This window comes from Drosophila persimilis, unplaced genomic scaffold (assembly GCF_003286085.1).
Source record: "Drosophila persimilis strain 14011-0111.01,24,50 unplaced genomic scaffold, DperRS2 tig00000002-arrow-pilon, whole genome shotgun sequence".
Taxonomy (NCBI): Eukaryota; Metazoa; Arthropoda; class Insecta; order Diptera; family Drosophilidae; genus Drosophila; species Drosophila persimilis.
In genome coordinates, this window is record NW_020825289.1 from 21,149,486 (window position 1) to 21,170,774 (window position 21,289).

General features: G+C 43.5%; 6 protein-coding genes across 11 annotated transcripts; 4 read left to right on the forward strand and 2 right to left on the reverse strand.

Moving 5' to 3' along the window:
* The first annotated feature begins 787 nt into the window (after positions 1 to 787).
* On the forward strand, positions 788 to 3,965 carry LOC6601295 (bcl-2-related ovarian killer protein homolog B). 2 transcript variants are annotated; one of them, XM_026985787.1, is made up of 4 exons: positions 788 to 1,468; positions 3,125 to 3,265; positions 3,332 to 3,736; positions 3,791 to 3,965. In XM_026985787.1, exons 1-4 carry the CDS (start codon positions 1,160 to 1,162, stop codon positions 3,836 to 3,838), a joined length of 903 nt encoding a protein of 300 aa, XP_026841588.1. In that variant the 5' UTR covers positions 788 to 1,159; the 3' UTR covers positions 3,839 to 3,965. The 2 variants fall into 2 exon arrangements, with proteins under 2 accessions (XP_026841588.1, XP_002026333.2); XM_002026297.2 differs by having other exon boundaries at positions 791 to 1,468; positions 3,332 to 3,872.
* Positions 3,966 to 4,892: 927 nt separating this feature from the next.
* Positions 4,893 to 6,860, forward strand: LOC113565115 (zinc finger CCHC domain-containing protein 8 homolog). Its single transcript, XM_026985867.1, has 4 exons — positions 4,893 to 5,102; positions 5,163 to 5,852; positions 5,907 to 6,026; positions 6,083 to 6,860. Exons 1-4 carry the CDS (start codon positions 4,926 to 4,928, stop codon positions 6,758 to 6,760), a joined length of 1,665 nt encoding a protein of 554 aa, XP_026841668.1. The 5' UTR covers positions 4,893 to 4,925; the 3' UTR covers positions 6,761 to 6,860.
* LOC6601296 (small integral membrane protein 14) lies at positions 6,805 to 8,737 on the reverse strand. 2 transcript variants are annotated; one of them, XM_026985868.1, is made up of 4 exons: positions 8,687 to 8,737; positions 7,545 to 7,678; positions 7,443 to 7,488; positions 6,805 to 7,377 (listed from the first exon to the last, which is right to left on the reverse strand). In XM_026985868.1, exons 2-4 carry the CDS (start codon positions 7,614 to 7,616, stop codon positions 7,160 to 7,162), a joined length of 336 nt encoding a protein of 111 aa, XP_026841669.1. In that variant the 5' UTR covers positions 7,617 to 7,678; positions 8,687 to 8,737; the 3' UTR covers positions 6,805 to 7,159. The 2 variants fall into 2 exon arrangements, with proteins under 2 accessions (XP_026841669.1, XP_002026334.1); XM_002026298.2 differs by lacking the exon at positions 8,687 to 8,737 and adding an exon at positions 7,837 to 7,953.
* Positions 8,738 to 9,538: 801 nt separating this feature from the next.
* Positions 9,539 to 12,089, forward strand: LOC6601297. Its single transcript, XM_026985653.1, has 2 exons — positions 9,539 to 9,570; positions 10,325 to 12,089. Exons 1-2 carry the CDS (start codon positions 9,539 to 9,541, stop codon positions 12,087 to 12,089), a joined length of 1,797 nt encoding a protein of 598 aa, XP_026841454.1.
* A 117-nt stretch (positions 12,090 to 12,206) lies between these two features.
* Positions 12,207 to 16,335, reverse strand: LOC6601298 (breast cancer type 2 susceptibility protein homolog). 3 transcript variants are annotated; one of them, XM_026985351.1, is made up of 4 exons: positions 15,444 to 16,335; positions 15,313 to 15,390; positions 14,487 to 15,256; positions 12,207 to 13,820 (listed from the first exon to the last, which is right to left on the reverse strand). In XM_026985351.1, exons 1-4 carry the CDS (start codon positions 16,324 to 16,326, stop codon positions 12,408 to 12,410), a joined length of 3,144 nt encoding a protein of 1,047 aa, XP_026841152.1. In that variant the 5' UTR covers positions 16,327 to 16,335; the 3' UTR covers positions 12,207 to 12,407. The 3 variants fall into 3 exon arrangements, with proteins under 3 accessions (XP_026841152.1, XP_026841151.1, XP_026841150.1); XM_026985350.1 differs by having other exon boundaries at positions 12,208 to 13,490; positions 13,821 to 15,256; XM_026985349.1 differs by having other exon boundaries at positions 12,208 to 15,256.
* Positions 16,336 to 16,831: 496 nt separating this feature from the next.
* LOC6601299 (polyadenylate-binding protein) lies at positions 16,832 to 19,958 on the forward strand. 2 transcript variants are annotated; one of them, XM_026985803.1, is made up of 3 exons: positions 16,832 to 17,097; positions 17,172 to 18,106; positions 18,515 to 19,958. In XM_026985803.1, the coding sequence occupies exons 2-3, from the start codon at positions 17,441 to 17,443 to the stop codon at positions 18,737 to 18,739; spliced, it is 891 nt and encodes a 296-aa protein (XP_026841604.1). In that variant the 5' UTR covers positions 16,832 to 17,097; positions 17,172 to 17,440; the 3' UTR covers positions 18,740 to 19,958. The 2 variants fall into 2 exon arrangements, with proteins under 2 accessions (XP_026841604.1, XP_002026337.1); XM_002026301.2 differs by having other exon boundaries at positions 17,175 to 18,106.
* The last annotated feature ends 1,331 nt before the right edge of the window (positions 19,959 to 21,289 follow it).

The window sequence follows — 21,289 nt, forward strand, 5'->3', positions numbered from 1 at the left end:
ACAGAAGTCTGGATCCAAAACATCGTTGCTCTAGCTCTTATAGTCTTTGAGCATTAGGCGCTGAAGGGGACGGACAGACGGACAGACAGACATGGCTCAATCGACTCGGCTATTGATGCTGATCAAGAATATATATACTTTATGGGGTCGGAAACGATTCCTTCTGGACGTTACACACATCCACTTTTACCACAAATCTAATATACCCCAATACTCATTTTGAGTATCGGGTATAAAAATAAACAATCCGCTGTGCGTTTTTACCCTATTTTCATTTGATACGCATAATTTTTGTATGCTCAGCTCTCTAGCTTTCAGTATGATTGCTATTTATGTGTTATCACAAAAACTTTATCTTTTTGCTCAACTTAAACTTTGATTTATCAACAATCCAATAAAAGGGAGTATTTAAAATTACCCAATCTTATAGAAAATTCATTAACCGGATATAATTATCAAAATCGAGGAATATGATTGCCGATCATGCACAGAGAACGATTAACCCACTGGCGACCAGTGGGTATTAAAATACTCTCCACGAAAATTATGAAGCTTGAATAATATTAACGTAGTTCAGGTGCAAGTTATCGTAGTTTCTTTGTAAATAAAGAGGAGGGATAGGATGGATTTATAAGAATAATTTACACATAGTATTATTTTCGGCGGTGTAACTCAAGTTGTTCACCTGTTTAAATAGAGGGGGGCTAAGTGGGCTAAGTTCGTTTTATTCATCGGTATATGATGGGGATCGAAATCGAACCCCACCAACAACAAGTGGTTTTCCTCTGCGTGTCTCATTCGTGTTTGCTGCTCTCCGCTTTGGGCTTCACATTATTGCCGACTTTTATTTTGTTTCGTCGTTTTATCAGAGCGCTCGATCCCGACCACCTCCAAAAAAGTGCAAAACGAGAGCTGAGCTGAGTTGAGCTTGGGGGCTGCATGCAAGGCGACAGACGAGACGTCTACTCGTAAAATCTACAATTTCAAAATTACACAACTTACATGAAGGAGAAGCAGCGACAGAAGGGAAGGCATAGAGTGGCATAGCAGCAGCATCAGCATCAGAAGCAGCCTCAGCTGCAACAATAGCCCAAAGTCTAGTCCACCAAAGTGGCAGTGCATTGTCGAGAGGCAGCCAAGCATCGCCCGCGAGCACTAGATGCCATCGACCATGGCCCCCACTACCAGTCCAACCGCCCCGAAGCTGGCCAAGTTCAAGTCCTCATCCCTGGACCTGGAGATCTACTCGGCGAATCGACGCGGCACGATTGCCACGGCGGCCAGTGACTGGAAGGCACTGCGCAGCAGCCCTTCCAACGGACGATCTCTTCATGCCGGGGGCGGGCACGGTCTCGGACTCGGACCAGGCCTCTCCTCGATGACCCGGGCCGCATCCACATCATCACTAGCCAGCAGCACACGCACCATGACCAACTATCAGGAGTACAAAATGGAAATTATTAATCAGGTGAGCATCATCGAAAACAAAAACTGGAAAGCTGAAAAACTCTAACCAAGTCGAGTCAAAAGCTGTTCAAACAAATTGCCGTACTTCGTGGATGTCTGAAGATATTTTGAAATTAATTTACGAGCAGTGGAGACAACAGATCTACAAACAGCGGGTCATATTTGCATTGCCAAAATGTTTGCCAAATTACCTAATTCGGGGATTTGCTGTGGAGCGCCCAATGGTAGTGGCCGTATACGAGTAGGTCGCCGCTGTCTTGGTTTAATTGATAACGTACTCGTAAATAGTTTTATCTCCGACTGATAAAATATGATCTAATGCAGGCAAAGGTATTCTAAAACATTTACTCAACCTCCGTGAGGTGCACTGAAATGTAAAATATTTATTTGTTTGCCTTTCATTTGGATGCAGCGGAAGTTTACCCGGAATGCCTAGGCGCCCCATCAAGAAATGCAGTTGATGGATAGCATATCAGGGAAGTTCCTAGTACCTAGTTCTAGTTATAGGTTTCCTTGTCGACACCACAAATGGGACCAGAAGGCCCGCAGATTATTGTAAACAGTTTGGATTTCCCAACAGCACAGATGCTCCCTCACAAAGCATTAAACAAGTATTCCAAAAATAAACTCGGAGTACATAACATATCACCCGAAAGCCCACACCAATGGGAATTCATCGAACCCAACTGAAGTCATCCGAATTGTATGTTATTTGGTGTTTGGTGTTTGGCCGGGGCCAAATCAGATGGTTGCTGCTGATGGTTGCACGCACAGGTGAAGCGCCATAAACAAGATGATGGATTTATTAGCGTGGTAGGTGAGTGGGTGATTAAACTGTTAGGAGGCTGGCAGGCTGGGCCGTTGAGAACGGTTGCCTCTCAATGGACTTGTCAAGCGCCACAAGGTCAGGCATTCGGCATTTGTGCGAGCTCTCTTTGGCTGGTCATGTCACAAGTCAAGTTGGCGCCAAAGAAATCAATTGCTGAATCGTTGGCTTGCCATAAGCCGTTGGCGTGACAAATGGTAATTGTGCGACAGAAATCGAGCGAGAAACCCGAGCTGCCGACAATAGCGATCACCGTGACATTGTGCATTACTAAATTGATTGGAATTATAGAGTGTGGAACACAGAATACATTGTAGAACCATAGGAGAGGGTGCGAGTGCACCCGTTATCCGTTGGTATCCGTTGCTGTAAGAGATTATTGCATCTCGTAGATTGCTTCAATTTAGCCGCCCTCTGCGGCACTCTCTTCCCAGTGCACGTGCTGATCGTTTCGTTTCTTTTCTTTTGTTTATCATGTTTATCATTGTTTATTATCACCTCTGAACTGCTCTGTATTCCGCCGCAAATTGGCTGCAGTTGACTGACTCTGGAAGAGGTGTGAATGAAATTGAACAGGTGTCCCTCGGCCAAGGGGCAATAAGATACGAAAACCATAAGAAACCATCAGTTGCAAGCGAATATTTCGCTGTAAATTGTACAAATGTAGAAATGATTGGCGGCGCCGAAAGAATTGATTCAACAAGATTTATGTTAGCTGGAAATGTTTACGCATCCAGTTGATCGTAAGCCCGGCGGATGGGGCAATGATCAAAGCAAGACAATTGATTTGATTTTAATTGAACTTTTGGCATTTGCTCTCAAATGTTTCAGGGCAAGTGTCTCTGTGGTCAGTATATCAGAGCGCGGCTACGACGCGCCGGCGTCCTCAATCGGAAGGTGACACAAAGACTGCGAAACATACTGGAACCCTCTTCCCATGTGGTCTACGAAGTGTTTCCTGCCCTCAATAGCGTGAGTACTAGCAAGCCCACGAATTCTCTGCGTAAATCAACCAAAAATTGGTTCATCTATCCACAGATGGGCGAGGAACTGGAGCGAATGCACCCGCGTGTCTACACAAACATATCCAGGCAGTTATCGAGAGCTCCGTTTGGTGAGCTAGAGGACGGTGATATGGCCCCCATGCTGCTCAATTTGGTGGCCAAGGATCTCTTCCGGTCGAGCATTACCTGGGGCAAGATCATCTCAATATTTTCGGTCTGTGGCGGCTTTGCCATCGACTGTGTGCGCCAGGGCCACTACGACTACTTGCAATGCCTTGTGGATGGCCTGGCCGAGATAATTGAGGACGATCTGGTGTACTGGCTGATAGACAATGGCGGATGGCTCGGACTGCAGCAGCACATACGTCCTCGCGTGGGGGAATTCACATTTCTGGGCTGGCTGACACTGTTTGTGACTATTTCGGCGGGAGCCTATATGGTATCTAATGTATGCAAACGCATTGGCTGTCAATTGTATTCTTTGTTGTTTTAGTTCGGGACGATTCGATTAAGATTTATACTCGTAACACGTAACATTTAGTCATTGAGACTTTCCAATCATTCCTCTATGGCATACCGAGTCGTCTTGTAATAGTTTTTTAAGCAATTTTGTTTTATGTATAATATTCATCTTAATAATTGTTATATTGTTTTCTTCTTTTTGTACATAGTGCTAGGCGCAATAAAGCGAATTTTAAAGGTGATATTTTTATTGTGCCGAAAATTATAAATGGGTACATTTGTGGGATACAGCACATATGTACATATGTAAATATATATATTAACGGAACCACCAAGCTCAAATTTGTTTGTGTTTTGTTGCTCGGGGACTACAAAGGCGTTCCTTAAACATTCGAAAATGTGTGTATCCTGAAACAACCATGATTAATTATTGGATTAATTTTTAAACATGGAACTATTCAACTACATGTAAAAATCAAGATTCTGAATTTTTCCGCTTCTCAACACTTTGGATGAATGAGGCAATATGAATAAAGGTATATTAAACAACATACGGAACTTCCATAGGCAGTTTTTATTAAAATGTATTATTTATTCCACTAGATTGGCGCTCAAAGTGCACACCTGTTTAAATACAGGGGGCTTAAGTGGGTTAAGTTGGGTTTTTCATCGGTATATTTACGGCATATTTTAAAACTGAGACGGTATATTTTGGTTCATCGGCCATCCCACCAGGGTGACCGTTTACGGTATTTTTAATACTTTTCGGTATTTTTTGAGGTCAAAATTGAACCGACGGTATATTTACGGTATATCGGTACATAATTGTATATTTTTTCAATTTCATCAATCTATTAAATTTAATTTTTAACGTTATATGGACATCCAATAAAAGCAATTATTTAAAATAGCCCACTCAAGTAGAAAAATGATTCATGAATCGTATTAAACTATGTGGGAATGGCTAAATATTTTATATAGCTGAGAATATTCTACGGAAGATCAAAAACGAGGAATATGAAAAATATAACTTTAATTCGTTAGTATATTTACGGTATATTTTTTAAATTAGATGGTATATTTCGGTATATTTCTGAGGGTCGGACGGTATCACACTGAAAATAATACAAATTCCAAACAAAAATAAAATTAACAGGTTAAAAGAAATGGACGACTCTGTTATAGTGCTCGACGATACGCAGCCCAGCGGGGAAATCATAGAAGTAGACGTGGAAGATGGCGAGTTGGACGACTCAGAAATTGTGGTTGTGGCCGCGGCGGACACAAGACCCTCCACCGATAAGTTACCAACAACAGATGACAATCCGAGTCTACGAACTCAGGTATATATTTGTGCGTATATTCTGAGTGTTATAGTAAATTATAAACCCATTTCCTTCCAGGAGAACAACCAAAACGAGGCGGATGGCTTGGTGTTCGAAGTAAAGTTTTGCAACAAGGAGCACTTTGCCAGTCTTCACCACAAAATGTTGGATGTATTGGGAGCAGGTTTTGTGGGCCGTCACCTAGATTACAGGACAAACGTAGAGGAGCTGGTAATAGGCGCTTTCGACGGAGGCGTTATGCAACCGCAATCGCCTTCATCTCCGGATCTGGACACTTCAAATGTCTTTATGATCGACACATCGCCTGCTCCGAAGCTGATGGTCTCGCAGGTACCTTCTTACAAGCGCTCGAATACAGATGTACTCGACGAAGACACTGAAGCACGAAAGAAACTGAAGGCCGAGGCGGTAAACAAGTGTATCCGACCCAAAAACCAGTCGGCCTGCTTTAACTGCGGCGAAACGGGCCATTCGCTGCGAGAGTGCCCACAGCCACGCAACAATGTGAGAATTCAACGGGCCCGCAAGAAGATCAGCTATCGCATGGAACGCTACCATGTGGACATTGAACAGAGGTTTGGACACCTTCGACCCGGGAAAATCAGCACTAAGACCCGCCATGCAATGGGCTACAATCGCAACGAGTTACCTTTCATGTTCTATCGGCTGCGCGTTCTGGGATACCCGCCCGCCTGGCTCGAGGATGCCAAGATGCAGAGCTCCGGCATTTCGATCTTCAATGCAGATGTGAGTACTTCTTATGCCAGCCGAAGAGATTAAACATTAATGCTATTTCCCTAGGGTACAGAGGTGTCGAAATCAGATGACGAAGAAGGGGTAGCGAATACCTTTAAATATGACCTTAACAAAATTGTGGAATTCCCGGGATTCAATGTGGAACCCGGTGGCAGATTCTTCGATGTAAATATAATCAAATTAATTAAAATGTTAAATCTAACCAGTAACCACCCTTAAAGGACTTTCAACATCACAATGTGCCGCCCTTCCAGAAGAGCCAGCTAAAGGAAAACTTTATTAAATCCCTGGGGGAGAATATAAGCAAAGGCTACAGACGCAAGAAACTGTTGGACCTGCCAGCTCCGCATGACTCGAGTCCTACTACGACCGAGAAAACCAACTTCGTCGAGTATGACATGGATGTGGAGGAAGCAGAGGAATCAGGCCATCCTCCACTACCAGCCTCTGAGCCCAACAGCATAAGTCTACCTCCACCCCCACCGCCGCTGCAAGAGAAAAAGGAAGCACGCTCGCAATCACCATCAATAGAAGACTTGAAGGCGCAGCAGGAGAAACTGCTGTTGCAGTTGGAGAGCAACACCTCGTTGGACACAAGCAGTATAACAGCGGACGAATCTATATCTCAGACAACATTGACGCAAACACAGTCGGCGCCCACGACGCCGAGCGGGACAAGAGACTTGGCCTCACGGCAGTTCAAGGCTACCTTCGAGGGGACGCCCATCCTCAAGTTCTCGGAGTTCAACCAGCTGCCAGTCGACAGTAACTTCAGGGTGGGCGTGAGCGATGTCATCCACTTTGATAATCTGCCAGACTCGACGGGCAAGTACGAGCAAATGAAGGACCTGCTGAAGAACGTGCGGGAGAAGATGGTGAAACTGCAAAACGAGGATTAATGCATGCATCCCAAAAAATTGTTCATATTTAAATGCCCCTAGTATTTAAGTATTTAACAATTTTGTTTTCCAATACACGAGTCAATGTAATTTCGTTTCAGAATTTGCGTATTTCTGTGGGGGTGTATGTTTGTGTCTCTGTGCGCGTCTGCGGTGTTTCACTGGTACAGAAAATTCGTGTGTGTGTTATTTAATTGATCTAATCTTTGTCTGATCTCATGAATCCCAAACTGGGCCAAACAATCGAAGGGATGTTACGTTTGCATGGATCTCCCTCTCTGGGGAGACGCCTGTTCTTGAATCTTGTGTGGTTTGTGTGTTGTGTTATTTGTCTAACTGCTCGTAATGATAAAACCAAAAAAATGCAAATTGCTTAGGTGTTCAGCAGCGTCCCGGCTTCTAGTTGATAGCCGGTGGCGGCGGCTGCGGTGGGGGAGGTGCCCCATCCTGGTTGTTGTCGCGACGAGTGTTCTTGGTGTTGCTCCTCAGACCAAGACGGCTCCAGGTACTCGGATTCACAACGACCAGGAACATGGCCAGTAACATGAAGACCATACCCACGAAGAAGCCGTTGCCATCATCGTTATCCGATCCAGTCCGCTGCAATCGTCCGCTTACTGCAATTGAGAAGAATGAGAAGGTCAGAGGCCGCTTGTGGAATTGCTATGACGGAGCTACTCACCATCGATGCACTCGGTGTCTGTGCATGTGTTCTGGTTTTGACGAATCTACCACAAAGGATCATATCAAAATGGGAGCCCGGTGTGGGAGAAAGTCAACTTACAAAGTTTATAAGACGCTGCATAGCGAATTCGTGCGACCAAACGCACTCGCAGCCATCGAAATCGTCAGACATGATAGACGGATTGGTACTGGCTTATTGCGGAAACTACAAGTCGAACTTAAGCTGGAATTGCACTGAAAATATCCGAAGAAAGAATGGAAAAGATGCGCGTCAGCTGCAGTTTTTGTAGAGTTATTGCCAGGCCGACTGACGTGTCTTTTCAATAGCGCCGCACACAGATGACAATAGCTCGAATACAGAAATACAGAGAATTGTTTAAAACAGAACTTACTCAGTTGCGACTAATTTATTTGCCAGAACGTAATCGAGTGGCTATGGACGACGAACGAAGCGTTACTCTTCACGCGACTACGATTTTATATGGCACTACGAGAATTTACGAATGTGGGGGCGTACACAAATTTACGTTTGTGGACTGTAGCGGAGACTATTTGATAAATTTGAATTTTAATGAAATTTCGATTGAATCAATGTCGCAGAATGAATAACAGCCTCAAAGGGTTCAGTGACAGAGAATTCAAATTACTAGGAAAAAGAGATCTCATCGTAGTCCAGGAACAGCTCTTTGATTTGATATCAAATTAACATGCAATTTCTTCCGAACGTATTGCAACTTTACGAAAGATTGTGGTCGAGAGTATAAAAAATTCTACACCAATAATATTCGCTTTAATGCACACACCACACACACATGCACATGTATATGGACTGTATTGTGTATAATGTATGTATGTATGCGTGCAATGGAATCAGCTTCAAAGTAAAATATAATCGCATAATAAGAATGAACGACAACTTTTAATTATCACAAGAACACAACAAGAGCAAAGCTTATCAGTAATAAGTTCTCATTCTCATTTGGTCTTGAACTTCCTGCTGACTCTAAACACTTTATAAAAAGTAAACACAACTTTCCCATAAAATGCAGTTGCGTTGTTTTTGTCACTAACCATACAGTATACTGTATGGTTAGTGTTTTTGTCCACCTCCATCTTCCAATGGGGATACATGCAGCGCCGTAAACAAGTGCCAGCGCACCTGTTTGATGGAGTTCCATCGATTTCACTTTTTGGTTGTGCCACAAACATAATTTAGTTTATGTAATGCTATGAATATTTTACCTGCACCCGAGCCGAGGACTCTATTTACACTTTATTTATTTTCATAGCTGGAATGCAGATTAATGGACCAGAAATACACCAAAACCAACACCAAAATATACCGTCTCATTTTAAAAATATACCGTAAATATACTGACAAATTAATGTTCTAATATACGTATTCCTCGTTTTTGATATTCCGTCGAATATTACTAGCTAGATAGAACCCTCAGCCATGCCCACATAATTGTACGCAATTAATGAACCTATTTTCTATTTGAGTGGCTTATTTCAAATACTGGCTTTTATTGGATTTTGTCTAGAAAAAGGTTTTAGCGAAAAGGGTCAAACAAACAAAAAGGTAAGAGAGTAATTGTTCCAATTGCTCAATTTTGATATTCTGTCGAATAATTCTGACTAAATAAAACCGACAGCCCTGCCCACATAGTTTTATCCCATTGTTGAATACATTTTTTATAAGATTAATCACTTTTAAGTAGTCTAATTTATTGTATTGTGTCCAAAACGAGGTTTAAACAAAAAATATCAACATAAAAATAGTCGCAATGTTGTCACGACAATGTTGACAAACATTGGGAAACCTGTGGATCCCAGCCCAATCAGATGAAAAAATAATTTTATATGGATATTATTATTATTAAAAGGAACTTATCAATACCAATTTTAATACTAGTTCCTGGAATCCGTTAAACTAACCAACATGGCAGTACCTCTGAATGCTATGATGGCAGGAAACGGCCGCAACAGAATGTCCTAAGCGACGGTCCGAATGTCTCCAGCTTTTGGCTATTAAAGTGGCTCAGCCTGAATGGTACGCCGAATAGCTTTCTGAATTTGCTCCTCCTCCTGAATATGAACATCACGTACATTTCCCGGGTTTCACAGTAATTAAAGTACCAAATTTTAAGGAATGGAATGAGACTCATTGTTGCCTTCCCGTTCAGCCTTAACCGATTCAAAGAGAGGTCAAAATGTTCCGCCAAATTGGGATTGATATGATAAATAAAGAATTCTTTATATTCCTTATATCTTTTCAAGATCTTATTGGTTTATTCTCACTATAATAATGATCTGATCAGGGATTTTCGGTGGTAATAGCCCAGGCGGCGCAAGGGCGAGAAGGGACATAGCATTCATGTGGCGCTCTAGAAAATACACCCGCGAGAAAACGATTAAACTAAAATCAAACAATAAAATGGCACGAGACACACTTGAACGAGCGCGAACGTGGCTAGGTCTGCGGCTCTACATTTATACCCGATACTCAGTGTGTTTTTCTCTCTGGAATGAGTAAGGCGCGTGGAAGGCGTTGCGTTGCCACTGCATAAAATAATTGTTTGTTACAGGCATCTACACAAAACTAAAATATCCCTTAACTCTTCGAGAATCGAGTATAAAATTGTTCTTAATGGCAAATGCATGTAATTTAAAGTGAATAATTAGGTGTGTAATTATATGGCCCTTTATTCGGGAAATGGTTAATTGGTTACGTTGTCTTTCTGCCAGAGAGCTTGAATCGTGGATAATAGCTGACAAGAGCAGGATTAATATTTGAATGCTCCAACAGGATTTTGTTGAATCATGTGGCTATTAAAACATTCATATAAAAGCCTATAAAAGGCATAGCCCCTTCAAAAGTCTCATCAAAATGTTCCCGCTGCTGGTTGTGTCGGTACTTTTTCGAATTTTGGGTGCTCTTTATAGTATATCGGGTCCCACAGAAGTGCTCCTTGAACTCAATCATGCACTTGGGACGGAGCTAAACGTTTTTATCAACTTTCAGGAATACGGGGGGGAATCAAGCACTCTTCACACATTGGACACGCCACGGATTCAACTTGCAGTGAAGGCCAATGCATCCAGCTATCGACTGACTGGTAACTTTACCGAGAGAGCTCTGGTGGTAGTCTATCTAGGGGAATCCCTACTGGATCCTTCGGCGGCCGAGCTCCTGCCGCAACTGCTGGATGAGCTTCATGAGCTTCAAATCGTGTTCGTGAGCCGAGAGGATCCCACGTCATGGCAGCAGGAACTCTTCAGCTACTGCTATCAAAAAGGCTTTCTCCATGTCATCCTAATTCATCAAAGCTCGCTCTACACCTATCTGCCATATCCCTCGATCCAGGTTGTTGAACTCTCCAATCTCTCAGAATATTTCATAAGGGAGCGGCAAACATGCAATTTTCTCGGCTTTACCATACGTACAGTTTGCACTGATTTGGCACCACGGGACTTTAAGTATGTCGACCAAAAGAATCAACAGTTGCGGTCGGGGTACATGTACAGCGCACTCAAGGAGTTCGCGGATCGTTGCAATGCAACACTTGCTGATGTGCCGATACCAGGTGTGGAGGTGATTAATAGATACGAGTCCGTTTTTCAAATGCTGTATTCAAAAGAGATCGACTTCGTAAGTTATCCGAAAGACCTCCAATGGGATGTGAAGTCCTCGCTCCCGCTTTCGATTCTGAACGAATATTTTGTGGTGCCCCATGCCCCACCCATCGCCAGCTACATGTACTTTGCCAAGCCCTTCGGTTGGACCCTCTGGTTGATCCTGGTGGCCACAGTATTTTATGTTACGATCATGCTCTTCTTGGTACGCTCGGGACGTGAACGGGGGCAGCGGCGACGACCCCAAATCGGAGTGTGCTTTCTGCGCAGCCTGAGTCATTTTCTCTACATCTCGAACTACGAGACAAGGATCTCAGGGTGGCAGGACTTACTGGTGTATATAATACTAACGCTAGGTGGATTCACTTTAACCAACGTTTATCTGGCCATGCTCTCGAGCATGCTAACCTCCGGACTATACGAGCCGCAGTACAACACACTGGAGAGCCTAGCAAAGGCGCCCTATTCCACTCTACACGATGATTACTATTTAAGATCGTTCGTCATGAAATCGTTTCTGCCCGAGGCTGTCCGCAGGAACAGTATTTCCATGAACGGTTCTATGCTAAGAAAGTTGCGCGATGGCCTTGATACCCGCTTTATGTATTGTCTTTATGAGGACCGCCTGGAGCTGGTCCTCCGGCAACAGTACCTACTGAAGACCCCTCGCTGCAAGGTGATAACACAGAGCATTGGCTTTGCCCTAGAATCCCATGTAGTACCAAACAGTTTGCCCTATCTGAGAATGTTTAACGAGTACACGAGAAGAATCCAGGAGTATGGCATTCTGGCCAAGATGAAGTCGGACACCTGGACGCAGCTGATTGAGAATGGAATGTACTCTTTAATGCGGGATGAGGACCCCTCCGCCAAGGCCTATAACATGGAGTTTTATTTCTTTGCCTTTTTCCTGTGGGCCTTGGGCCTGGCGTTCTCAATGCTAGTCTTTGTGTGGGAATTGGTCAAGCAGCGCTATTGCCTTAATTGGGTATTAATTGGTAGGCCTTAATTGGTATTATGCTTCGAATTAAATAATTGTCCAGTGTTTTGGCCCAACTTAATTTTGTTTCGGAACTAATCTATACAATGTACTTCATGCCTCACATGACTCCGCATTTATGAGTATTGTTTTTTAATTACACTCTACGATTGTTATCTTCTATCTTTGTGCTAACTCGCTTATAGGTAGTTATATGTTATAAATTTGAATATATATACATTAGGAAGTTCTGGATATCTGGATGTACATATGTTATGTATGTAGCGCAAAAAAAGCCAACCGGCAGCGTATGATTGCGACTAAGTAGAAATCTAAAAACAAAGATTGCTAATATCGACTGCGACTCAAGCCAATGCGGGGAGCTTTCTGAGGGCGCATGCAAATGGGAGAGACGTCCTCTCCACCGCGGTATTCCTCAACCAGGTTTATATTCCTGTTAGACAGCGGCGTGCTGGTCGAAGCAGACATCGGGGCAAAGCGGGGCTTAACCGGAGTGACAGTGTCCTGGACCTGGCATTCACCAACGGTGCTGACTCGCTTGCGTCGCTTGCTAAGCGACAACAGATTCCGGCGTCCAATCACGGACGTCTTTGTGATGCGGTCGAGGGGCGAACGCTCTGCCAGTTGCGACAAAGAGGCGGGGATACTCTGCGAGTTCATTGGGGATCCCAATGCACTGTGCCACGACGTTGTTTTGGAGAGCTGTGTACCGTTCTGCGGTGTTTGCTGTAGGGAGGATGAAAGTTGGGGCTCTGCGTTTCGACGTCGACGCTTGCTCGAGGGGATTCCGTCGGAAGTCTCGCGTCGTTGCTTAGGTGTCCCAGATCTGGAATCATTTGCGGGAGCTTTCTCAGATGAATACTCTACTGTCTCTGATAGTCTGGGAAATACAAGGAGACCAAATAAGTCCATTGGCTGGCATTTGCCCGATGGGAAACCCTTGAAATCATCACCGGAAAGATAATCGGACATCTCCGGCAGGCATTCAGGTTCACAATTTAATGGAAGTACATCTCCAGTTAATGCATCCATTACCTCCGTGGCTTCGCTTGAGGCAAATGTCTTAGGACTCTTCAGACTTGGCTCATTTGTTGATTCGGCCTCGACATCGGCCATCAATTCGGCAGCTTTCATTATCATCGGCTGCGCAACTTCGATCGGCTTACTCGTGGCTGTTCTGAACCTAACTATCTCTGGAATATCCAATTCAGTTAGGTCCATTTCTTTCCGGTACTGTGCGTCACTCGGATAATTTAGCTGTTCTGTCGCATGGACGTTAGCTAGAAGCATGGCTCCTCTCTTTTTCATCTCCTCAGAAATCTCAATTGGTTTGTTTGACGCTGTTCGGAAGCCGACAACCTCTGAGATGTCTTCTGGGACATCCATGCCTGGCCATTGGCTTAAAGTAATGTCTTGAAGAAACTGAGTATCAACGTCGACATCAGCCAGCAGCCTGGCTCCTCTCTTTTTCGTCTCTTCAGACACCTCAATCGGTTTGTTTGAGGCTGTTCGGAATCCAACAGCAATTCCCATATCCTCGGAGAAGCATTCCTTATCTCGGATTTCACGTGTATGTTTTGGTGGATCCGTTTCTCCGCCTTCAACATCAGCCAGCAGCATGGCTCCTCTCTTTTTCATCTCCTCAGAAATTACAATTGGTTTGTTTGACGCTGTTCGGAAGCCGACAACCTCTGAGATGGCTTCTGGGACATCCATGCCTGGCCATTGGCTTAAAGTAATTTCTTGAAGAAACTGAGTATCACTTGCAACCTGGATATTAGCCATCAGCTTGGCTGCCTTCTTTGTATTCTCCTCAGACACTTCAATTGGTTTGTTTGATGCTGTTCGGAATCCAAGAGCTATTCCCATATCCTCGGAGAAGCATTCCTTATCTCCGATTTCACGTGTATGTTTTGGTGGATCCGTTTCTCCACCTTCGACGTCAGCCAGCAGCATGGCTCCTCTCTTTTTCATCTCCTCAGAAATCTCAATTGGTTTGTTTGACGCTGTTCGGAAGCCGACAACCTCTGAGATGTCTTCTGGGACATCCATGCCTGGCCATTGGCTTAAAGTAATGTCTTGAAGGAACTGAGTATCAACGTCGACATCAGCCAGCAGCTTGGATTCTCTCTTTTTAGTCTCTTCAGACACCTCAATCGGTTTGTTTGAGGCTGTTCGGAATCCAACAGCTATTCCCACATCCTCGGAGAAGCATTCCTTATCTCGGATTTCACGTGTATGTTTTGGTGGATCCGTTTCTCCGCCTTCGACATCAGCCAGCAGCATGGCTCCTCTCTTTTTCATCTCCTCAGAAATCTCAATTGGTTTGTTTGACGCTGTTCGGAAGCCGACAACCTCTGAGATGGCTTCTGGGACATCCATGCCTGGCCATTGGCTTAAAGTAATGTCTTGAAGAAACTGAGTCTCAACGTCGACATCAGCCAGCACCTTAGCTCCTCTCTTTTTCGTCTCTTCAGACACCTCAATCGGTTTGTTTGAGGCTGTTCGGAATCCAACAGCAATTCCCATATCCTCGGAGAAGCATTCCTTATCTCCGATTTCACGTGTATGTTTTGGTGGATCCGTTTCTCCACCTTCGACGTCAGCCAGCAGCATGGCTCCTCTCTTTTTCATCTCCTCAGAAATCTCAATTGGTTTGTTTGACGCTGTTCGGAAGCCGACAACCTCTGAGATGGCTTCTGGGACATCCATGCCTGGCCATTGCCTTAAAGTAATTTCTTGAAGGAACTGAGTATCACTTGCAGCCTGGATATCAGACAGCAGCTTGGCTGCTTTCTTCGCATTCTCCTCAGACACCTCAATGGGTTTTTTTGAGGCAGTACGCAACGCAATGCCTTCCGGCTTCCAATCGGGAATTTCCTCGAGGAACTTTGCTTCAATTTTGTCCATTTCCTCTAATTTGACAGTTTGATTGTCCGAAGCTTCCGTTTTGATACTTGATACATCGGGAACCTCCATTATGGTTTGCCACTCACTCATTGGGATGTCTTCCAATGTAAAGTAGGTGCTCTGTTGGGGGTTTGCCAACCGTTTGGTGGGTTTTACATCAGATTTATCCGATTTTATAGGTTCATCATTACTCAATGACATCTTTTCGGTGTTATAATTCGCCAGAAACGAATCACCTTCTGACCAGTCCACACAAGCTTTGGCATCTGTAAAGAAACTGATAGATCAAATCGCTCGTAAATGGAGAGAGATGTTGTCTTACCCATTTCAGAATGGCCGTTTGTTGGGGATGTCCTACGAATACTCTCACTCTCGCCAAAAAGAGTGGTCGTTTCGTTTCCTGGTAATACAATTGGTAAATGGCAGAAATATTTTATTAATTGTGTCCTTTACCTGGGGGTGCTTTTATATCACAGACTTCAGAAGCTTCGTAAGTGTAGCCGTGCTTCAGAAGGTCCTCCTCCAGATTTTCAAATTCTACAGATGTGCACTCCACAGATGAATTCGAGTCCAAATTCTTGCGATGAATAGGTGTCTCTTGTTTGATGGGTAAGTCGATGCTAAGGGCTTTTTGGGCGCTAGCAGACTTGGAGGCATTGTTGGGGTTCAGACCAGTATTACTTACGGAAAAATATTCGCTTAAATTGAAAAGATTTTCACAAATCTTTTGTGAGCTATTGGCATCTAATTCACACAATGCCGTCGTCGCCGGCACTTGGGCTACGGCTGTGTGATCCTCTTGTACCGAGAGCCCGGAGGAGCAGCTCAATCGATCCTCTTCGTCTTCTTCGGCAGCAACTGTTTGCTGTTTCCTAGTTGGTGGCTTGCGGCTGTAGGTTTTGATTGTTTTCTTTCGAAAGCGAAACCACGGAGGTGAGTCGTAGATCGGTATATTCTCCTCCTCTTCGTATGTGGGGGATGAGCAAAAGTCTCGTAAAATCAGCTCGGTTATGTGCACTCTGGCTTCTTGCTTCTCTTCCGGGGTGCCGTAATCAGACTGACTTAGCAGCAGATCGTGCATGGATATGAACTCGCTGCTTGACACAACCGATCGGTTTTGCGTAGGTATTTGAAGCGCAAGCAGGCTGTGCTGCCGATCTGCTTGGTAGATATTAGCCAATTCTGCGGCTATACAAGTGTTTTCTGGGGGCTGATGATCGGTGGCAGCATTGTCATCGTCGAGCTTACGTTTATCTCTTCTACGAAGACGCTGGGATTGCACTGATGGGCTGCAATCGCTTGCCAGAGGATTCGCTAGCATGTGTTCCAGGTCCATAATAAACTTAATAAATAATAATAAATTCAGATTTGTTTATGCAAATTTAAGTGTGGCTGTATTTTGCGCCTGTGTGTATCGATAACTGATGAGAATTTACGCTCTTGTGAGCAGCTCCGCATTTGTGAGAATATCGTGCAGTGCTGCCAGAATGTTAAAAAAATGTCTAAAATGGCTATAGCCCAAAATAACTAGGCTAAATGTTATGCAAAGGGAATCAATACATATACGAATTATAGTACAATTAAAATTACACGATTAATTACGAGCAAAGATCATTAAAAAAAATGGGTTCGATTCAGAAAAGATGCAATATGCATTTAAGGCTAAAACAAGCTGAACTCAAAAATGATATTTTTGTAAGGCTAAAATGGCTGAGCTGGTACACATTTATCGTAAAGAGAGGGGTCAGCAACTTAGGCCACCGAAGAGCGGGGCCTTACCTGTTGTAGTTATACCATGCACGCAAGGAGCGACAAGTTTTTGCATACAATACAAAATTAAATAATAAAGAATAGAGGCCGACGCTAGAGAATCCTTTTATATTGCTATTGCTGAAACATAGAATAAGTCGCATCCATTCGTTTGCAGCGTGTACGCATAAGATAAGCCCAAGCCCACAGCGACAGCGACAGCCAAAAGTGAAAGCCCAGAAAATTTATAGAAAGAGAGAGAGAGAGAACGGTGAAAAAGAGTCTGGGCGAGAGAAAAACGATTTTTTCAGAGAATTTGTATTGCAGTGGAACGGGCAACGTGTGAGCTAAGAACCTGGTGAGTGGATTTTCAGCCTGCAATTGATATTTTTGTATTTGCATTTCCAATTAAAATCGAAAATAAATTCAAAGCAGAGCATAACGCATCCGAGGGCCGAGTGCGAACACAGAGATACGAAACGAGTACCAATCAGAAAACGAGCAGCACCAAAAACAAACACGGAACAGGCAAGAGGCAAGGGGCAGGGGCAAGCGCAAGAACAAGAACAAGAGCAAAGTCAACACAATACCACAACGCGCTGCCGAAGACCGTCAAAATTCTCAGCCACAGCCACCACACACCACCTTACAGCACCTGCACTTTATTAGCTGCCACCACGCTCCACAAACAGCCAGCCATCATGTTCGTCAACTCGATGACGTTCCGTGGCAACCCGGCAAACTATCACCAGCAGCAGCCGGCGCTGAACCATCATACGCTGGCCGCTGCACATCATCAGCAGCAGTTGCACCATCACGCTGCCGCCGGCCACCTGGGCCATGTCGGCGGTGGACACGCGGCCAGCAATCATTTGGCCGCTGCGGCCGTTCTCGGCCGGCACGGGCATAGTTCGGTGACCAGCGGGCACACCACCAGCTCGTCGCACTCCGCCGGCGCGTTGGCCAGCGGCAGCACTGGGAGCAGTACCAGCTCTCCGGACAGCGGCAAGATCTACATCAAGAATTTGGAGCGGTCGATCGACAACAAGGCGGTGTACGACACCTTCTCCGTGTTCGGTAACATTCTCAACTGCAATGTGGCCAAGGACGAGGATGGCAACTCACGCGGCTACGGCTTTGTGCACTTCGACTCGGAGGAAGCCGCCCGCGCTGCCATCGAGAAGGTCAATGGAATGCTGTGCAATAATCAGAAGGTTCATGTGGTCAAGTTCATTCCTCGGCGGGACCGTGAACAGGAGAAGGCGACCCACTTCAAGAATCTGTACGTGAAGAATCTCAGCGAGGAGTTCACCGAGCAGCACTTGCGCGAGATGTTCGAGCCCTATGGGCGCATCACCAGTCACAAGGTTCGTTATGTCTTGATTGTCTACTTACAACCTTACACTTCCCGTCCGTCCGTCCAGCCTGTTCGCATGGCGTGGGTAATGTCCGTGTGGGTGGATTGGCGAAAGCCGATTGCCAAGAGGGAGGGCGGCAGAGAGAGTGAACTGCAGATGGAAAACCATGTGGCACAGTTTCCCACTATCTGCTCTTAAATTCGCTCTTCCCTTTGCCGCGCGCATGCCCACTGCTCGCGGGTCGTGGGAATACGTCGACAATAGAGGGGAGGGCCGGCCCGGCCGGATAACCCCAAGAAAGTGTGGATTGCAGTCGTCTTAATGTGCGCGAGCGGGAGCCCCTATCGACAGCTTGATTTGTTTACTATCGATTTCGAATAGATGATAACAGGATATTTTCGTTTGTAATCATTGCAGTTGATGCTCGACGAGGAGGGACGCTCACGCCGGTTCGGATTTGTGGCTTTTGAGAACCCACAATCGGCGCTGGCCGCCGTCATTGGACTACATGGCAAACAGCTGGGCGACAACAAGTTCTTGTACGTGGCCCGAGCCCTTAGCAAGGCCGAGCGACAGCAGGAGATCAATCGCAAGCTAGAGGAGCGTAAGCGCCAGAAGGCCGGTCAAATATTCTACTATTAGATCCTGAGTTATTGGCGACAAGGCAGCAGATTTTACAGCAGGAGTTTACTTGGAACCCACAAACATACAATATACACACATATATACCTACATATATAGATATTTACGAGAAATTATATTGTGCAGCAAAACGTACATCCAGGCAGCAGGAAAGAAGAAGGAAAAAAAATGAAGGGAAAGGAAAGGATCCGGCACATTGACATTTAGACGTAGGCAAAAGGTTTTGCAACACAGTTGAAATTTTTAGAGACACAAGATCAGAAACAAAAGCTAAACCAAGAATTCGTGCTCGAACTCTCTCATTCAGAGGAGCAGATTTCTAGGCATTAGACCTAGGCATTACCTAACAGTTTCTTAACATTCATTAGCGTTTTTTTGGAATTAGATGTTTGTCTTTACTGTTGAACTTAGCGAGCAGAAGTGAAGCTTCTCGGAGTCAGCTTCGGGTCTAAATAACACACTGCGTACACAACAATTTCTTGAATGTATTTACATACACCACACCACGCTACACCACACACCCCCCACCCCACACATCGACCCTAAACCCTAAACCCCCTATGGCATATTTAAGTAGAAAAGTATGAAGCGATGGCATCTAGAGCTACGCCCCGAGAAGATCCGGGCATAATTTGAATATTTACACATACACATAAATATATATTAAATAAAAGAAAACAAAAAACAAAAAAACCAAGAAAAAGCAAAAAAAAATAATATATATATATAATTGATGTAACCTCTATTAACAATTGATCCACTCACTCTACGTATATACATTTAGACATATATATACTAATAATGTAAACCCCATTACACGCCGTAGTTAAAAGGCGTTTATAATACTCAAACCCACTCCAATCTAATGCTAATCCTTTGACGAAGAAATCAAGTGCAAGCAACCTACACGTAATTTACATGGTAAAAGCAAAAACGAAAAGAAAAGAAAAGCAAAGAAAGAATTAATCAGAAGAGAAGAGAACCGAACCGAACCGAATAATGTACACGGGAAAATATGCATCCATCTCTTGTGGAGAGTTCATGAGTATTAAAATTTTAGCAATTACAAGACAGTGTTGTAACTAAGTGTAAATTGTTTCCAGTAGTAAAAAACAAACAAAGAAAAAACAAAAAACTAATATGAAACACAGTAAAGGCAGAAAGAAAAGAAACTAAATCGAATTGAATATAACCAAAACCAGGGGTGTACACAATGCAATATTTAAACTTTTTTAGAATATTATTACAATGGATACAAGGCACGAAATGGGACACTAATAAGGAAATAGTTTGAGAAAAGGCGTGTATACAAATTAGCCCGAAAAGAAAGCAAATACATACATAATTTAAGATTATTGAGCTTAATTTTTAAACAAGTTTCCAAGAACAGAAAACTAAAAATGGGAAAGCAAAAGAAAAGAAAAGAGAAAAACTATTAAAACCAAAACCGAGCAAAACTCACACGAAATTTGTAAAATTAAAATTTTACGCCTAGAAATACTCGTACGTACAGACACACACACACAATGTATAGTTAAAACAGTACAGTACCCGAAATGGACAAGACAAGACAAGAAAATGAAAGAGGGAATATGAAAAATGAAATTACATGAAAATACATAGTTATAAATGATGGCAAATATTTAGGATGGCATGGCATACAACATATAGTTATTATAACCCTCATTTAACCATATTTATTCCTCATTTGATTTCTGTTCGATCCGATCCTAAGTTATACGAATGGTATCTTCGATCAAGAGAGAGCATATTCCCAAGGGAATATGACAATCGGAGCGGCAATGAATTTGGCTATAGTTTTCAGGAAAATGGTAGTATTAGGATTTAAACATACACATACACCCCCTCAGCCACACCAACACCCACACCAACTCAGTCACACAGGCACTTGAATGCAATATGAATTTACAAACACACACACAAATACACACATACAACAAGAAAACAAAAGATAAGAAAAATAAAATTATGCAATTGAATAATATTTATGCAAATGTACAAAACAAAAACAAAAACAAAAAGTAAACATTTATTTTCCTTTGCCAAGCAAATGCGACATTTTTATCATTAATTATTACAAATTATAATTGTAATTGAAGCCCTAATTTTTTGGTAATTGCTTTTGCAGAATTTACCTTAAACGAAAAAATAAACAAGAGAAAAAAAAGAAAAGCCCCCAAAAAAGAGAGAACCCTTTTATAGTTCTACGTTTTTAGACAGTACGAAACAAGGTTGGGTTGACTCTAATCTTACCAAATTAATGATTAAAAACACGAAAACAAGAATCAAATAAATATTCAGCGCGAGCGCTTCACTCATAATACAATTAAATGCATTCAAAATTACTCACTTTGCACGTTTTGCTAAATGAGACATAGCTGCACCTGCATTTAACTTCTTTCGCATAAGAATCCAATATTTGTTCATTCTTCTTCCGTTGCTTTGGGGCACCGAAGACCCAGTTTAAAGGAATAGCGAAACCCACGCCACACCATACCACACTTCACCACAACACAGCAGACAAAACCA

Excerpts from the sequence above, each read along its gene's own strand:
- LOC6601295 (XM_002026297.2), top strand. The coding sequence starts at position 1,160 with ATGCCATCGACCATGGCCCCCACTACCAGTCCAACCGCCCCGAAGCTG. Across the intron at positions 1,469-3,124 it reads AAATGGAAATTATTAATCAG|GGCAAGTGTCTCTGTGGTCA; the intron begins GTGAGCATCATC and ends CAAATGTTTCAG. Across the intron at positions 3,266-3,331 it reads TGTTTCCTGCCCTCAATAGC|ATGGGCGAGGAACTGGAGCG; the intron begins GTGAGTACTAGC and ends ATCTATCCACAG.
- LOC113565115 (XM_026985867.1), top strand. The coding sequence starts at position 4,926 with ATGGACGACTCTGTTATAGTGCTCGACGATACGCAGCCCAGCGGGGAA. Across the intron at positions 5,103-5,162 it reads ATCCGAGTCTACGAACTCAG|GAGAACAACCAAAACGAGGC; the intron begins GTATATATTTGT and ends ATTTCCTTCCAG. Across the intron at positions 5,853-5,906 it reads TTTCGATCTTCAATGCAGAT|GGTACAGAGGTGTCGAAATC; the intron begins GTGAGTACTTCT and ends CTATTTCCCTAG.
- LOC6601296 (XM_026985868.1), bottom strand. The coding sequence starts at position 7,616 with ATGTCTGACGATTTCGATGGCTGCGAGTGCGTTTGGTCGCACGAATTC. Across the intron at positions 7,489-7,544 it reads TGCAGCGTCTTATAAACTTT|ATTCGTCAAAACCAGAACAC; the intron begins GTAAGTTGACTT and ends CCTTTGTGGTAG. Across the intron at positions 7,378-7,442 it reads AGACACCGAGTGCATCGATG|TAAGCGGACGATTGCAGCGG; the intron begins GTGAGTAGCTCC and ends TCTCAATTGCAG.
- LOC6601297 (XM_026985653.1), top strand. The coding sequence starts at position 9,539 with ATGAACATCACGTACATTTCCCGGGTTTCACA. Across the intron at positions 9,571-10,324 it reads TACATTTCCCGGGTTTCACA|TCTCATCAAAATGTTCCCGC; the intron begins GTAATTAAAGTA and ends CCCCTTCAAAAG.
- LOC6601298 (XM_026985349.1), bottom strand. The coding sequence starts at position 16,326 with ATGGACCTGGAACACATGCTAGCGAATCCTCTGGCAAGCGATTGCAGC. Across the intron at positions 15,391-15,443 it reads TGATATAAAAGCACCCCCAG|GAAACGAAACGACCACTCTT; the intron begins GTAAAGGACACA and ends TTGTATTACCAG. Across the intron at positions 15,257-15,312 it reads AAACGGCCATTCTGAAATGG|ATGCCAAAGCTTGTGTGGAC; the intron begins GTAAGACAACAT and ends GTTTCTTTACAG.
- LOC6601299 (XM_026985803.1), top strand. The coding sequence starts at position 17,441 with ATGTTCGTCAACTCGATGACGTTCCGTGGCAACCCGGCAAACTATCAC. Across the intron at positions 18,107-18,514 it reads GGCGCATCACCAGTCACAAG|TTGATGCTCGACGAGGAGGG; the intron begins GTTCGTTATGTC and ends TAATCATTGCAG.